The sequence below is a fragment of the Salmo trutta genome, chromosome 26 (genome assembly GCF_901001165.1).
Source record: "Salmo trutta chromosome 26, fSalTru1.1, whole genome shotgun sequence".
In the NCBI taxonomy this organism is placed as follows: Eukaryota; Metazoa; Chordata; class Actinopteri; order Salmoniformes; family Salmonidae; genus Salmo; species Salmo trutta.
The window spans coordinates 6297008-6314892 of NC_042982.1; the positions used below are offsets into that span (position 1 = coordinate 6297008).

General features: G+C 42.3%; 1 protein-coding gene across 2 annotated transcripts; it reads left to right on the top strand.

Moving 5' to 3' along the window:
- The first annotated feature begins 8432 nt into the window (after positions 1-8432).
- LOC115162976 (transcription factor RelB) lies at positions 8433-16171 on the top strand. 2 transcript variants are annotated; one of them, XM_029714526.1, is made up of 11 exons: positions 8433-8798; positions 9492-9503; positions 9705-9892; positions 11504-11836; positions 12502-12668; positions 12867-12958; positions 13100-13231; positions 13418-13522; positions 13707-13922; positions 14013-14084; positions 14278-16171. In XM_029714526.1, exons 1-11 carry the CDS (start codon positions 8765-8767, stop codon positions 14772-14774), a joined length of 1848 nt encoding a protein of 615 aa, XP_029570386.1. In that variant the 5' UTR covers positions 8433-8764; the 3' UTR covers positions 14775-16171. The 2 variants fall into 2 exon arrangements, with proteins under 2 accessions (XP_029570386.1, XP_029570387.1); XM_029714527.1 differs by lacking the exons at positions 8433-8798; positions 9492-9503; positions 9705-9892 and adding an exon at positions 10307-11007.
- Positions 16172-17885: the final 1714 nt, after the last annotated feature.

The window sequence follows — 17885 nt, forward strand, 5'->3', positions numbered from 1 at the left end:
TCTGCTGTCCTGCACCTGACTCATCCACACCAGCTACACACAGACACATTACAAATGCATTGAACTGCATCCATCTATTCTGCCAACTGTTGGATTCGTAATTTTGAACATTGAGATATTAAAGACATGATAGATCAGTTTATTAAGGAGTGAGATCTGTAGAAGTACAGAGTGGCTGTGGAATGTGCTGGGTGGACGGGAGGAGATCAAAGGATTGTTATAGGGGAGGCAGATGGACATCTGTGGACTAGGCGAAGGAGGGGTTGAGGCCAGGAGGTGAGGTCAGATCCCCTGAAGGGAGTAATAAAGGTTTACTACCCTCTTCCTGTGGAACCATAAAATGTAAGGATTGGAGAGAAGGATGAGTGTCTTAAGTGAGATATATATATATATATATATACCAGTGATGGTGGGAAATGTTTGGTTGTCTGAATTACAGCTGTACAGACCCTTTGGGCAGAATTAAACTTGGTTAAAGCTTCTCTAGAGTCCGTGAGTTATTTACTCTGAAAAATAAGAACCTAACACAACAATGCCTTAGTGTACATCATGGAAAGTTGAGTCAAATATATAACCTATTTTTAAAGCCTCTTATAAAGTTGGTTTTGTAGCATAAACTTAAATGTATATTTTTACTGATATTATGATTGTCTGTTTATTTTATATCTGCAAAGTATTTAAAATGCTGTCAGTTCCTCTTTAAACTTCAGGTCACTGGTTACTTTGTGTGCTAAACGTGAAATATTTTTTGCAATTGTAAGTAATAGTTGGACATTTCAATTGGGAAATGCTTAATGGTTGTGTTTTTGTATTCTTATGATTGGGACCTACTGGCTTATGTCAGAGTTTATGGACTGCTTATCTTTTAACATCATGCTGTGTGACTGCTGTCTTTCCATCAGCCCTATGCAGTGGTGTAGTGGTGGCTGGAGAAGTGTATACTCTAATTTTGCCCAAAAGTTCCCAAATGACCCACCCAGCTAAGGAAACCCTGTGTGAAAAATCCTGTTTTCCTATGGGGGTTTTAATGAGTTTTTCTATAGATTTTTCAATTTTTCACACTCAAAATCACACTTTTAAATAAAAAAATTAATGGTCTAAGTCCACAACAATGCTTAAACCCTTTTAATCTGATTGGGTGGGCCTGAGGGCCTAGTTCCCCAGTGGGTGGGCCTCTGTCCACCCAGGCCCATCCATGTCTACACCCCTGATGCAAACTGCGAATGGCGACAATGTATTAATGCAATTACACAAAATACAAAACATACGGGGCAGCAGATTGTCAAAAATAAAATGCCACGTTATCCAAACAGGTTGTTGCATGGAAGCCTTTAGCCTAGCGTATTTACTTCACACAAAGTCTCCATAATTTCTAAGCACACGCATAATTGACACTGCCGGACTGCACACAAGACCTGAGACCCAAATGCAGTTTAGAGTTCTCCTCAGAACTGAAAATTAGATCCCGGTCCTATCCAAGCCTGGTGAGCTGAAGCCCGAGCCCTGGCCTGGTCCGACATCACAGAATTTAAATGAGACTGAACCCGGAAAAAAAGCCAGATTTCTAGAAAACAGTTAGCTATATTGATTTAAACTGTTGTTGAACAACACAGCGGAGGCGGGTGGCAACTGTGTGAGGCAACACAATCTCACACTCAATTCTTGCAAATATGAATGAGTATTTCAGCAGATTTTATGCATTTTTGTGCGTTTTTGTGTCGCTTAATTTGTGTGAAAAGATACATTTTGTTCGACTTAATTTTAAGGAAAATACATTTCTCTGTGAATTAATTAATCGGAAAATACATTTTTAGGAGGCAAACTTTGGAACAAACTTTTGAAGTTATTAGAGCACTGTATGATGGGCAATGGTGTCTTTTTTGTTATATATATATATATATATATATATATATATGTTAACAACCCAATATTCTTCATCAACCAGGTTGTCACCGAAAGAATTATAATATAATAGTAGCCTTACATCGTTGTTTTAAAAAATTAACACCAATATTATTTTCTATGCCTGTTTTCACTTAATACTTTGGGATACTGGTACATGTAGTCAGAATGACCCTTTTTTCGTGTAGGCAACAGTTGGCCTACACGATTTTCTTCATAACGCATTTTGTGGAGCCTACATTACACAATTTTCTTCATAAAGCATTTAATACAAGGCTACAATTTGTGTACATTACACCATTTCTTTCTTAATGCGTTTTATACAAGGCCATGTCAAATTTTCGGAGGGTTGCCAGACTGAAGCCATTCGGCTATGGGTTTCACAGCCCTATAATAATGATACTGTCAAGGCTCAGGAGAAGACCCACATGCAGGCAGTTTCAAAGTAACATAAGTTTATTACAAAAACAGGGGGGCAAGCAAACGACATATCAAGGGCAGGCAGCGGTCAGTAATCCAGAGCAGAGTCCAAAAGGTACATAACGGCAGGCAGGCTCAGGGCAAGCAGAGGTCAGTAATCCAGGGAGGTGTGACAAGGTACAGAACAGCAGGCAGGCTCAGGGCAGGCAGAATGGCCAAAACTGGGAAAACTAGAAAACAGGAACTTGAGAAAAGACAGGAGCAAGGGAAAGGTATAAATAGGTATAAATACACTGGGGATAATGGGGAAGATGGGTGACACCTGGAGGGGGGTGGAGACAATCACAAATACAGGTGAAACAGATCAGGGTGTGACAGATACAAGTTATATCAGCTTAAAAGGGGTTTATTTACAACCTATGGGGTATAAGATGTTGGGAATAATGGCATAGGAGAGTCTGACATTAATTAAATACCCTAACCCTAAGCTATGTTCAATATCAGCAGAAATTTCCAGTGAGAAATGCTCAGTCTGAAGCCATTCGGCTATGGGTTTCACAGCCGTATAATAATGATACAAGTTTTATCAGCTTAAAAGGGTTTATTTACAACCTCTGTGGTATAACATGTTGGGAAAAGTGATATAGGAGAGTCTGACATATAACCCCTAAATTAAGTTCAGTCTTCACCAATCAAAAGGGGCCTAGCTTAGTCCATCATGACTGGGAAAGGCCTCAATTCTAGGCCATAGGACATCCTACATCCATCTCATTAGATGAGAACAGGATGATCAACAGTGATTCCTATTACTGGTTTGCATCCTAAAAAAAGGATAGTTGTGTTTTGCTGCATAAAACACTTCCATTGTTTGTCCCAATGATGTGGATCATTGTCAGGTTATTTGATATAAAAGTTTAGGTTCTATAAACTTAGGTTCTAGGCAGAGTTGCAAAGAAAAAGCCATATCTCAGACTGGCCAATAAAAAGAAAGTATTAAGATGGGCAAAAGAACACAGACACTGGACAGAGGAACTCTGCCTAGAACGCCAGCATCCCTGAGTCGGCTCTTCACTGTTGACGTTGAGACTGGTGTTTTGTGGGTACTATTTAATGAAGCAGCCAGTTGAGGGCTTGTGATGCGTCTGTTTCTCAAACTAGACACTATTGTACTTGTCCTCTTGCTCAGTTGTGCACCGGGGCCTCCCACTCCTCTTTCTATTCTGGTTAGGGCCAGTTTGGACTGTTCTGTGAAGGGAGTAGTACACAGTGTTGTACGAGATCTTCAATTTCTTGGCAATTTCTGGCATGGAATAGCCTTCATTTCTCAGAACAAGAATAGACTGACGAGTTTCAGAAGAAAGTTCTTTGTTTCTAGCCATTTTGAGCCTGTAATCGAACCCACACATGCTGATGCTCCAGATACTCAACTAGTCTTAAGAAGGCCAGTTTTATTGCTTCTTTAATCAGAATAACAGTTTTCAGCTGTGCTAACATAATTGCAAAAGGGTTTTCTAATGATCAATTAACCTTTTAAAATGATAAACTTGGATTAGCTAACACAACGTGCCATTGGAACACAGGAGTGATGGTTGCTGATAATGGGCCTCTGTACGCCTATGTAGATATTCCATAAAAAATCAGCCGTTTCCAGCTACAATAGTCATTTACAACATTAACAATGTCTATACTGTATTTCTGATCAATGTTATTTTAATGGACAAACTTTTGAACAGTAGTGTACATTTTTGTGTGATTTCATTCATAGGAAAAAATACATTTACATTTACATTATTTAGCAGACGCTCTTATCCAGAGCGACTTACAGTAGTGAATGCATACATTTCATTAAAAAAAATTCTGTGCTGGCCCCCCGTGGGAATCGAACCCACAACCCTGGCGTTGCAAACACCATGCTCTACCAACTGAGCTACAGGGAAGGCAAAATAGATATATTTTGAAAGTTATTAGAGCAATGCATTTTGGCTAATGGTGTTCTACACTTCCTTTGTGTCCCAAATTTATTTATATAAAAAAACAAACGCGTTAACAACCCAATATTGTTAATCAACCAGGTTCTCACCAAAATACTTTTTAATATAATAGTTTTCTATGCTTGTTTTTGCTTAATAGTTTGGGATACTGGCGCTAATTCGGATTTTATGAGGGTTGCCAGATTGGAGTAAAAATCTTTTTTTGTTGTTGGTATCGATTAAGGTATTTGATTGGGGAATGGGGTGACATTTTCATGATGGGGAATTAATTCATCATAAATGTGGGGAAACAGACGACCTGAAAAAAAACTTTGGTTTAACAGTGAAAATCACTTACATTACAGATATGAAAATAAAAATGTACCTCTAAAGAACCAGTTGCTCATCCACTGTTACTTCAGGCCCAGGGTTATAGAGGTATGGCAGACGCTCCAAACACTTCTCCCAGACCTCTCTTATGGCCGCCAATTTGTCTCACACGTCTTGCAGGTCTTGACTCACGGTTATCAAATCGTAGCATTCTTGAGAAAGTGTGAAAGACTTTCAGTGGCATCGTGGCACGGAAAATCGCCCTTCCACTCTCTGCATCCCAGAGACTACATGTAACTACAGTTGAAGTCGGAAGTTTACATACACCTTAGCCAAATACATTTAAACTCAGTTTTTCACAATTTCTGACATTTAATCCCAGTAAAAATTCCATGTCTTAGGTCAGTTAGGATCACCACTTTATTTTAAGAATGTGAAATGTCATAATAATAGTAGAGAAATTGATTTATTTCAGCTTATATTTCTTTCATCACATTCCCAGTGGGTCAGAAGTTTAAAAACAAGTTTTAATGACTCCAACCTAAGTGTATGTAAACTTCCAACTTCAACTGTATGTTCTTTCTTATTGTGCAGTGGATTATAAAAATACCTGTATGCGTATGGATGTGTAGCTAGCCATCTAGCCAATCTGCGTATGGACCCAAACATTTGGTATACATATTAGTTCAGAACCTAGCTATGAACCTCAGCTATCATAGCCAGTTGTATCAACTTCAAAACACTCTTAATGACATTAATGAAGCCTATGGATTGAGTAGAATATATTTTTGTGCCAAGGATGCAAGTCGTATATACATGTAGTTATTACCAAGCATCCCCACATTGTAGCCTGTACATTTAATATAGTCACTGATCATGTACTCTACCTTGGCAAATAAAGGTGCAGTTCAGGTATGAATGTCTTTTAGATCATTTTTCAGTCACATCCAATACCAGGAGTATCAAATTCCAGTCTTTGAATGACACTGTGTCTGCATGTATGTATTACAATTATACACTTCAACAGTGTTTACCAATCTTGGTCCTGGGACATCAATGGTTACACGTTGTATCTAATAGACTAGAAACAGGATTTAACTAGTTAAAGGCTGATTTGTAATTCATATATACAGAAATAGAATTTAAAAAATAGTACACTACACTTCCTACGCATCATGTAAATACTCTAAAACGGGTTCATCTCGATATCTAATGCCCTTCATCTGCATTGATCTGATGAACACAGGATAGGTGTAGTATTTTATCAAATGAGAGACTTCATTTCAACCAGTAGAGAATGTGAAACGCTTTATTGAAAGAAGTTCATTATCTAAGTGTTATAAATACATGCATAAATATATTTGTAATATTATAAATACAAGTTCAATCTGTACTTCAATGCACATCTGTTGTGCATTATAAAAACAGAGGAAGAAAGAGGTGGTGAGAGGTGTAAGACAAAGGGAAAGAGGTAAGAACATAGGAGGGAAGGCAGCATATGATTAATGAATCATTGCTACCCAAATATTCTCAGTTCATCACAATTACATACGTGTCTCTAGCCGGCCCGAAGGTTATCTTAAGAGCGGGTGAGGTGGCGATGATGGGACTGGGAGTTGGCATCCTCTCACATCAAAACATATCTGCAGACGAGAGACAGATAGCATGTTTAAGCCTTGTTTTTATTTTTTATTCTAACATTGTTAGTCATCATAATCATCAGGTTAAATGCTAAACTGACCTTGGATCATTAACTCTGGGACTACTACATCTCTGTCTGTATTTCAATGCAAAACATCTCTTTAATAATACTTCTTGTTGACCTGACCAAGTGACCTCTATGTAGCCAGTTCAAATGCGGGAGGGGTTCACCGACACAGCTGATATAACCTAGAGGATTTAGGGAGAAGAGGAGAGAGGGATGAAGTGAAGGAGAGAGACTGTTTATTGAGAAAATAAGGAAGTTAAAGTGACAGTGTTCAACAGGAATCTGTGTGTGGCCTCACCTGGTGTCCACACCACACTAAGTGGCTGCAGAATACTTTATGCTGAAAAACATGAACGGAAACACAAGAACAAACAATATAGCGTAGTTATAGAAAAGTTATACACCTGAGCCTGCTTACTGCACAACACAATCCATTAATCAGACTGATATATGAGTGTGTAGGTGTGGGTTATAGGGTGTCTAATTGTTCTACATTTTTTCAATATGGGTGATTTAAAATAGCCTGTTTTGTTTTTGTACAGACATCACACTCATACCTAAACAGCACCCTCACCTGAGAAGTAGAAATCAAAGGGAGAGAAACTGCGAATTGAATAACTGCAGTTGACATAGCTCAGTAAATGGAAGAATACTCTTATTGCAATGTGAATGGCTCTTAAAAGAGCCTTTGGTTGTGCATAGTGTAGTCTATGGTGTTACCAGGGAACAGCACCCTCTTCAAAGAGGTAGGAGGTGAAGATCTCCCGCACACAGATTGCCTCTCTTGCTGCGTTGTTGGACCCCATCCTTAAAACATCCTGCAGAGCAGCAGACTTTTCCTCTGGAGCTGCAGATCCCCTCCTGGTCCTTGTGTCCATCCCCATGAAGTTATGCAGGACACAGGTAGCCTTCACACACCTGAATTCCTCCAGCAGGCAGTCCCAGATGGCCCTGTCATTCAACCTTGCAGTGCCCTACACGTTAACTGTAGGCAATCGTTTTGAAGGAATCTCCAGTTACAAGGTATCTGTAGGAATATGGAAGACAATGTAATTATTAGACTTTTACATCACCAGGTCATTGTAGATTACTAAAGTATAATAACCCTGATAACAAATCATGATAACATTGGATTGAAAGATGCATGGGCACACATATATGCATGTGTAGCATATGACAATAACAGGATCATATCAAGGATAGCATCACAAATGAATACATAAATACCACTTGAAGCTTGATGATGAGTTGATCATTTGAATCAGCTGTGCAGTGCTAAGGCAAAAACAAAAATGTGCACCCCTTTGAGTCCCCAGGACTGAGAACCACTGCTCTTCATTGGGACCTCTTCATATGCAGACTGGCTTTCATAGCTCTCTTTATCTGAGGACAGAAAACCTCACAAGAATAAGACTTCATTATAATCAAATTACACCGCACTGAACATTATATTATACTATTATATTATACTATTATATCCATCCTCACTTCTAGGGACAGGAACTACACAAAAGTATTTGCCCTATCCAGAATAAACCACTCTGACAGTTGGGCCTGCTATCCCTTCACCCTCCTCCATGGCTGTTAGCTAGCTACCTACGAATGCATTTAGAGTTTTTTTTACAGCGATAAATACATCAAGATAGCTAGCTAATATGACGTTAGGTAGATGGTGATATTTCATTCACTTAGCTAGCTATCTATACAGTATGTGACGTTTGCTAGATAGCTAACCAACTAGCTAGCTCATTCAGCAGCTCATTTGAGTTAGCCTGCACTGTAAGCTAATTAGCTAATAATACATAGTTTAAAAAAAAAATATTTTCGAAATGTATTTATTTACTTACTTGAATAGGTTCAGACCCCTTAACCTTTTCCACATTTTGTTACATTACAGCCTTATGGCAAAGCAAAAACAGGTTTTTAGAAATGTTTGCAAATGTATAAAATAAAAACAATATTCCCACACGGGTCATGGTACTGACGGCTATTATGCTACAGCAGTTTGCTAAATATAGTTGATGGAATGAGCCGTTATCTGACGTTTGTACATGGTTACAGCCACAACAACACTGCCCCTGGGGGTTTCCCAACCCGTGATGTAAGGGGATTTTCCACCCAACCGATTCAGCCACTTAAATCCATCCAACGAGTGTCGAACTAAACGCTCAATCGAACATGTGAGGCGACTCATTTTATCCATAACATATTCCCGAGCTCATCGCTTACTAGAGAGGTAGACGTTGTATGCTTTTTTTAAAAACGAAAGGCCAATTGAAGCATATCGGAGAGCGACTTTTTGATTGCAGTAGCCTACCGTTGCCACGAAATGATCGGTCTGGGGGAATAGGACAGAATTGTGTTTGTGTCTGTTTTTTTTTTTTAAACTACTCGAACAAGCTTTTCACCTCCTGGACAAACATCGTAACGTGCCATGAGAAACATGAGTGTTCAAAACGGCACTTCAAGTAAGTGACTTTTCTTTTACATAAGCTAAATCGGAGTTATGCATCTACGGTGTTTGATATGTGTTGTCGCACAACATTCACATTGGCACGGACAGTAGTATAATTTTCATACATATTTTACACAGATATAGAGAATAGTGTAAAGTAAACGCATTGTCATGGGTCTGTGTCAAAAAGAGGACTGACTGCAGGGGCCCAGACAAGTGACCCTACAGTTTAAACGGCACACTGCCATGCTATTCAATTGGCAGTTTGTGTTGTCACTCTTGTCACTCAAGCGTGACTGACAGTTGAGTAGAGGGGTCAACACCCACTTCTGAGATATTACACTAGTCTTAGGCATTAGTCTTAGGCACTAGTCTTAGGCACTAGTCTTAGGTACTAGTCTTAGGCACTAGTCTTAGGTACTAGTCTTAGGCACTAGTCTTAGGCACTAGTCTTAGGTACTAGTCTTAGGTGCTAGTCTTAGGCGCTAGTCTTAGGCACTAGTCTTAGGCACTAGTCTTAGGTACTAGTCTTAGGCTACCTGTTAAACCTATACTATTACATTGTAATACATATACTTACCTGATATACTATTACAGTCATTGTCATAAATGTATTTAGTCTTACCTGTTACACCTATACTATAACATTGTCACAAAGTAATTATTCATGAGTTAACTTGCTTTTTTCTCCCGCTTTGTACACCAGCAAACGACTTGGGTGAGTAGGCTATTTATTATTAATAATTATTTTATAGCTTGTAGGCCTGTAATCTACATACATAGGGCCTCCTTGGCCTATGCATCATGCTCATGGTTTCATGTAGCTGGTACTGCACACATACAGACATAGATCACACTCAGATGGCCTATACACCAGCTCCCTTTGCAGGCTCCTCATCCCACTCCCTTTCCTTTTTAGACATCATTCAGGAGGTGATCTCTGCAGACAGAGGGTTTCCCTGTCATGTCCAGTCTGGTTTCTGCCTCCCCGGACCTCCTCATCCCCCTGTAGACTCTGACCTCCAGGCCCAGAACCACAGGGTCATGCTCAGGCAGACCCCCTCCTCAACGCCCCCAGTGCTGGTGCCAAGGGGCACGACCTCCAGGGTGAGTACCAGGCCTTTCGGGATCTAATACAAATATATATTCAGCCACTCTTGAAGGAAAATATGTACAATAAATGATCGTTTTTGTTAGGCCATTGATTCATAGAGTTCAATAGAAAAACCGAGAGGTCGACTTGTTAGTTAGTGATTTGATTTGTTTCTGCAGCCTCTCGGGTACTCTTTATGGTCGCATCAGTTCACACTGTTAATGTCTCCGTTTGTTGTAATAGCTGGGAGATAAAGTCAAGGGATGTCAGGGATGTGTGCTATCGCTTTTTCATTGTCTAGTGGTGGGAACCAAGGCAGACAGACACACCTCGGGGCTAAGTGAAACTCAACTACTGACAGTTTCCATGGATAAGGAATGTGCACAACGGCACATAGCGTGGTGATTTGATTCACTGGTGCTTTGACTTCTAAGGCGGCCTTGAGCACCTTGTTGTTATGCCTTGGGTTGCTGTTCTCGAATAGTCCTGAACTCACAGTGAGACAATTGTGGTCTGTGTGTGTCTGTGTGTCAAAGTGGTGCCTTGGAATAGACTGTTAGCTGAGTTGACACACCCCCGTCTGCATGCTGTGGTCTCTCGTGGGGGAGGTGGCAGAAAAAGGAGAGAAAGAGTGTCATCTGATTCCAACTTTCGTTTTTGAGTTCCCTTCCTTCCGGGACCCAACCCTTTCAGGGTGGAAGTTCACATTCTGAGGCTTTTCTGCTTTTCTAATTGGTCGATCTGCTGTAGATTATGTCAACTTCCTGTTTCCTGAGCATGCTGCTCCTGGCTCGATTGGCTCGATCCTAGCTGCTTTTGTGTAGAGGCTTTAAGGCATGCCCATAATATCACTCTTACACACACACACACACACACACGACTGTAGACGCTACTTTGAAGTGGAGCACAATGATCTCACACACACCTCTTTTTGTTCATACAGCCTTATCAACTTCTGGCGGTTTGTTTAGACAGACTTGAGTTGTAGGACGGCTTGTAATAACAAAGGGTTTTAAGGCGATCCCTTAAGTCGGTCAGCTTGTTTTTCTTTGTTCCGGTTTGTTTTTGGCGAATAGTTTTTCCTGTTGCTGGTCTCTCGGGATTCTTCAAACGGGCTGTTAATTAGAAGGTATGTGGTTGAAGTTGGAGAGTTAAGGGCAAAGTGTGTGTGAGAGAGATTGCTTCTGTCTATAATGACCACAGGCCATTTTTTTTTACTGATATAAGTATACCACTTTGACGTATAAGAGAAACCAGGAGAAATGGGCAGACCGAGAGAGAGCAAGAGAGAGGGAGGCATGAAGGATGAAAAACAGTTGCCAGAGAGGACGGAAGTATAGAGGGGTTTACCAAAAACGGAAGAGAGATGCTCTCTAGTTTAACGGTTGAGAGGGGGGCATGGCAACAGAATGTGTCAAATGAGGACATAGAAAATGGTGTACTGAGAGGGAATATGTAGATAAATGATAACAATGCAGGTTATCTTTGAAAACGCCCTTAACCGTTTTATTCTCAGTACCGTCATGATGATGTTTTGGATACAAAATTAACTGTTTGTTGTCTGTTGTGTTCTTTACATGGATTTTTAAACACGGCCATTGACTTTAAATTATGTCTCTCCGCAGGCGCCCTGCTTCTTCCCTCAGCCCCAGCACCCCTCTAGCACCAGAAATATGGCAGCACCTCACCCCACTCGTGGGGTCTCTCATTCGGGCTCAAACCGACGAGGACGGGGGTCCTCTGTTTCAGGGACTTCCAGGGGACCAGCGGGTCCCTCTCGACAGGCCCAGACAGACACTGATCTGTTGGAGCAGATCCTGGAGAGGCCCACCCTGGCTGTGGTGGAGCAGCCCAAGGAGAGAGGCATGAGGTTCCGCTATGAGTGTGAGGGCCGCTCGGCCGGGAGCATCCTAGGAGCCTCCAGTGGGGACTCCAACAAGACCCTGCCTGCTATAGAGGTACCCAATAGATCCATATTGTATTTGGCTGTATTTTAATTTACAACAACAACTTATTCTTGTGATAACTTCATGACCACTCAGTCAGAACCTTGGTTTAACGTCTCATTAGAATAGAACCTAGTCCTTATATTTGTTTCCTGCAAATTGTGTTCCCAATGTCATCCCTAACCTGCACTGGATGTGTATGTCTGTATGGGAAGTGGGAGGGTTAACGGAATGTACCATCTATCCTAGAATTCCCCCCTTGTTGGTTTGGCTGCCCTCAACATGTAGAGCCTTTCAAGTGTAAGGATCAGGGGCAGAGGGGAATGGGGAGGAATTGAATGTAACTGAAATAGAAAGTACCCCACAAATCCATGTCTTTGTCTGATTTAAACACTGTTGATCCCCACCCACATACTACAATTCAGACCGCAGAACACTATCAGACAAGTGCGAAGCTTGACATTTGAAAGGGAGAGGCACTGAATCTGTTTTGGTTGTTCACCTTACATTTATTCAGTTTTAATCATGCTCTCACTTGTGTTGGAGGAAGAAAGACGGTTTGATTGATGCATACAGTATCTCTCCTCCTCCTCCTCTTTCTTTGTCCCTCTCCCCGCTTTCTCTCCCCATTTCTTTCTCTTCTTCACACTCTTCCCCCTTTCTCCTCCCTCTTTCAGCTCCAGGGTCCCATTCAGAACATAAAGAAAGTGATGGTCACTGTTTCCCTGGTGACCAAAGACTACCCGTACCGCCCACACCCCCACTGCCTTGTGGGTAAAGACTGTGCGGATGGTACCGGAATCTGTGTCGTCTGCTTTAACCCCCACAGCAACCGACGTCACAGGTACCCCTCTCTTTCTCTCCTCTATTCATCACTCTCTTTTCTTACATTTCTCCCGTTGTCTACCAGAGGCCCATATCCTCTTTCTCATTCATCCTTCACCTTTTTTGGGGTGCCTTGCCAGGAAAGTGTGCTGGGTTAGTGTAAACATGTCTGTTTTTAATGGTTGGTAACCGACCATGTTTTGTGCGCATCTTGCAGTTTCGCTAACCTGGGCATCCAGTGTGTAAGGCGGAAGGAGCTGGATGCCTCTCTAGAGAAGAGACGGAATCAGAAGATCGACCCCTTTAAAAGTGAGTAGAGCCCTGACACGCACATGAAGCACATCGCAAGCACACACAGAATGTATCCAATTACACACATCCAATATTATAGTACAATAAAGTTGTATTGTCATTAGCAGTAGGGTAACATCCTCTCCTCTGTCCTCCCAGCGGGCCACTCTAAAAGCATCGAGGACATGGACATGAACGTGGTGCGGCTGTGTTTCCAGTGTGAGCTGGAGTGGGTGGATGGAAAGAGGGACTTCCTGAACCCCATAGTGTCCAACCCCGTCTATGACAAGAGTAAGATCCCCTCCCTCACTCCCCTCCCAAACATCCTCCTGACACTGACACGACCACCTACACATGACTGCTTTTACATAGTCCTCTAACGTGATGCGAACCAGTACTGTAAGACCACAGCTATGTAAATGTACTTCCTGAACGATCCAGCAGGTGCTCAATGTGCGTATGTGTGCATGTTTACAGAGGCGACTACCACATCTGAGTTGAAGATCAACCGTCTGAACATTGTTAAAGGGCCGTGCACCGGCAAGACTGAGATCTACATGCTCTGCGACAAAGTCCAGAAAGGTGAGATGCAGCCAGACTCCCAAGTTGTAATATACAACAGGGAAGTAAACTCCTGTTAAAACAACTAAATGGAAGTGACACATGACGTGTGATGACACCTCTCAGGAAATACACTGTTGAAGTCAAACAGCTCGGAGAACTATACAAGCTGATTGGTGTGTGTGTGTGTGTGTTGCCCGCTCAGACGACATAGAGATCATCTTTAAGAGGGGGCCTTGGGAGGCCAAGGCGGAGTTTGCCCAGACGGACGTCCACCGGCAGATCGCTATTGTGTTCAAGACCCCGTCCTACCAGGAACAGGACGTGGGGGAGGAAGTGGAAGTAAAAGTCTTCCTGCGCCGTCTCTCTGACCACATGGACAGTGACCCCGTCACGTTTACCTACCAGCCCAACAACACAGGTTGATACAACTTATGATGTTATATATGATATCATAATGCTGTGTCATAACATGTTAGGTGATGTATTTATTTTTTGATGCCGTGTTCAGATCCCTATGAAGTGAAGCGGAAGAGAAAGATAAAGACGGACATCAGCTTCACAGAGAGATCCTGTGTGGCAGGTGAGGATTGGCCTCGGCTCTCTCTCTCTCTCTTTCCAGCTTCAATTTCTGTGACCTATTTCAGGACAGAAAGTAAAAAGGAAAGTGAAAGAGAGAACGAAGGCTGCTTACACAGCACCCTCACAAAAACAAATGACTGCACAGCTGAGTGTCAATAAGGTGTTCTAACACAAGTCCTTTCTACCGTCCACAGCTCAGAATGTGGCTGCAGCAGAATCCTCCACCTCCCAGCCATTCGAGCCGTTCACCTTCACCCCAGCAGAGAGCTGGCTGGACCCAGAGGAGTTGCATCCTCCTACCCAGTCTGGGGCCTCCACCATGGGGGAGATCCACTACAGTGACCCCCAGGAGGACAACTTCTTGAACGAGTGCATAAGCCCAGAGGACATCAGTGTTCTCTCTCTACTTCTGGAGCCTCTGTTCCATGACCCTGCCCTCCTTGGCTTTGGCCCTGGGGTCAACTCCCTCTTTGCCCCAGGTGGCATGGACATGAACTTTAACCCCAACCAGTGTGAGTCTGGGCAGGACTTGGGCTACTACAACGACCAGCAGTTCAACCAGCTAGTCAACGAGAATCAGGCCTCTCTGATGCAGCCCCTCCCACTGTCACTCCCCAGCTCCGCCCCTCAGGGTCAGTGTGATAACGAGGGGTGTGATTTGGTCCAGGTGAAGACAGAGGGGGACCTATGAGGGCAAAACATACCCCCTTAAGACTGAATGTGGTAACCCCTGAACTTTAAGGGGCTTTTTATTGTGTTGCTCTTCAAACCAGAGGTTTAGGGTGTGTAGGGACCTAACTCTGTACCCTGTGACAGTCCTCTCACCCAAACAAAGTACAGTATGAGAGTTTGGAGACACACTGGTAATAGCAGTAGCTGAGGCACCTTGTACCCTAATGGTGTGGTTACCCCTTGCCCCCAAAGGCCTCGCTGGACGAGGCTATAATCCAGACCCGTCCCCCCTTCCCACACACGACCACTACCAGGCCCTAAAGAATACATTTCAAAATGTCTGTCCAGACCCAAGCCTTTGAGTGTAATGTGCTGCCTTCACCATGCTGCTAACGTTAGCCTAAGGCTAATAGCCGTGATCAGCACAGCACCCACAGATGACATGTAGCTTTAGCATGTAGCTTTAGCGCCTCCGGGGAGACCAGAGTGATACTGGTGGAGGCGAGTTGCCCTTCCAATAGGCTAGCCATGGATGTTAAAAATGGTTCCTACCTACCCATTGTTATTACTACCTGTGGTGATTAGGGGACCATCCAGTACTCTGACCAAATACAAAATGGACACTTAAACTCAACTCGTCTGCCTTATCAGTTTTCCTTGTCAGGCTCCATCTGTGTAAATATTGTGGTTGAGGCAGACTTCGACAAGGACCTGCAGGAAATCCCTGAATTGAGGATTCAACTAAAGGAAAGCATAACTAAGGGCTCGATTCAATCCATATCGCAGATGTTCAGCGCTATAGCGTGATTGAAAATTAAAGGTAATTTCCAATTGAGCCGACATGTGCACCGTTTACCATGAATGCAGTCTCTGCGAATGTGCCATCATTGCCTTTAAATGTATATTGCGCTGTAGCGTGGATCTTCAGCACTACAGATTGAATCGAGCCCTAAGCATTTAACTGTCGGTGCAAGACAACCTGAAAACTACCCCTCTGTGGAGAAATTGTTAAGTTAAAGGGACCATCTATCAAAGGCTGTTTATTTTTCACTTTCCATATGTGATATATTCTTTATTGTGTAGTCAAAGTCATTCTCTGTTGACTGGTATTTGTCGTTTTTGAATGTTGACATCAGTTTTAACCTCTGGCTCACCTGTTGACTCTGTTCATTGTAATAACCAATATTCATGTACAGTAGAAACGACCATAGTCCAATGCGCTGTCGTTCCTAGTGTCTACCTCTGTCATGTTGCTGTAAGTGCTATTCAGTTAAACATGTTCAGTGTATGTTCAGTTCCTTAACAGATCCATAGCTTCTTTGTATACTGTATGCCAGACTCCTCCCTTCATACTAGCCTGTTGATTGTTGTCATTAGTCTTTCAAAAATAAAATGATTGCAAGTCTTCATCTTAAACTCTTGGTCACATCAAGTGCGTTTTGTTGTGGGTTGTATAGGCTATTTCATATTTAATATAATTGACATGGTAAGTTTTTACTACATGTAAAAAGCAAAAGGAGAGTGAAAAAGAGAGGGGACTGAATGAAAGACACAACGGCTGTGGGAGAACGGGGAGTGAGACGAGTGTGTGTCCTCCTCCTGGGTCCGTTGTTGTGTTCAGGCTCGGCTGCTTTTAATGCAATCCTGTTTTTAGCAGCCAGCTTTTGTTGCCGGTCAGAGTCCATCCCCCTCACATTCCTAACGCCGCACTCACATTTACTACAAAAACAACGTGACTTCCCCTAACCTCACCCACACAACCTGCCCAGTCGTGTACACGGGACCTGACTTGACTGTTGTGACTTGAGAATTACTGTAATACACAGAAATATATTATTTGAATTGTACGTAACTGGTGTAAAAGCAGAAATTCTCTTATGTTAGCCCCACCAGTTTCTGGGGAAGCGCTTTGATGATGCGCTTCACTTTGTACTCCAATGCCATTGGATATGGCTTTTTGCCTGATGAGTTCGCACCACCTCTGAGTCACTGCGTCAACAATGACTCATTCTCCCATACAGCTTGTGTGTAGTACCTCTGAAATTTGTTCTCGTTTATTTTTAACCATATCTATTTGGATGTATTTATTAAACCGTCATAGTTTAATCCCTCGTGTTCAGTTTTTGCTGAGTCAGAGGACCATTATGGGAAGTTCTAAGGCCACTGTAAAATCATAATCTCGGCAGCAGTTCAAGCTTTCACCCAGGTTCTGTTTATTCGGCACAAACAGTAACGATGTTTTCAAATGTTTTATCAGGAGAGAAGTTTAGGCGGTTTGCTCCTTTTTTATGCCTACTGAACACAACCCAGTGAAAGAGAGGCACAATTCACACCACCCTTATCTGCTGAACGGCACAAGCCCGAATGGATCTCTCTTTACAGGTCCACGGTGAACAATATGACGACGTACATGTGTTTGATAAGCTCAATAATAACATAGAAGCTGAATATCCCAGTTAAATGGTGTCTCTTTGCTCCTCCTGTAGACGTACAGGCCCAGTCTGAGCAGGTGTATTTCACAATGTGCTTTTTCACTGTTGACCAACACTGGAAAAAGCGTGGCATAAAGCCACAGGGAAACCCCACACTGGGCTCACAGCCAAAAGTTTCATTCCCGCATGTACACACAGTTAGTGTGACTAAAGTTAGTCACACCCTGATGAGTATCACCAATACACATTTCAAACTTGACTATAGTACATTTCATACTTGACTAAAGTATACACGCTCACATGAATGGTTTTATTTCTATAGACCTACTGTACATGCTCAAGTTGTTCCTGCTTTGGTCTGAATTCACTTTAAAACTAGCTCAGCAGCTTTCGGAGAATTTGCATACTTGGCCAGAAATTAACTTTGGGATTTTGTAACGTAACATTTCTACAGATTCATGCAGAAGAGCTTTCCCCAGTATTTAGATTAGTCATAAGAAAGCATAGACATGAGGTTATCTTGTAGTGAGTGTAACCTGCAGCTACCCTCTCAGTGTGGTTATTCCCTGTAATATAAGGACAATGGTGGGAAGACAAAGCAAGTGAGCGAATACAAAGCATTGGCAGCTAGTAAGGGGTTTGGATATTGAAAGTTCCCATCTATAAAAATACTGATTGAGGGAGTTGAAATGTCCTGT

Excerpts from the sequence above, each read along its gene's own strand:
- LOC115162976 (XM_029714526.1), top strand. The coding sequence starts at position 8,765 with ATGAGAAACATGAGTGTTCAAAACGGCACTTCAA. Across the intron at positions 11,837-12,501 it reads AGACCCTGCCTGCTATAGAG|CTCCAGGGTCCCATTCAGAA; the intron begins GTACCCAATAGA and ends TCCCTCTTTCAG. Across the intron at positions 12,959-13,099 it reads GAAGATCGACCCCTTTAAAA|CGGGCCACTCTAAAAGCATC; the intron begins GTGAGTAGAGCC and ends CTGTCCTCCCAG.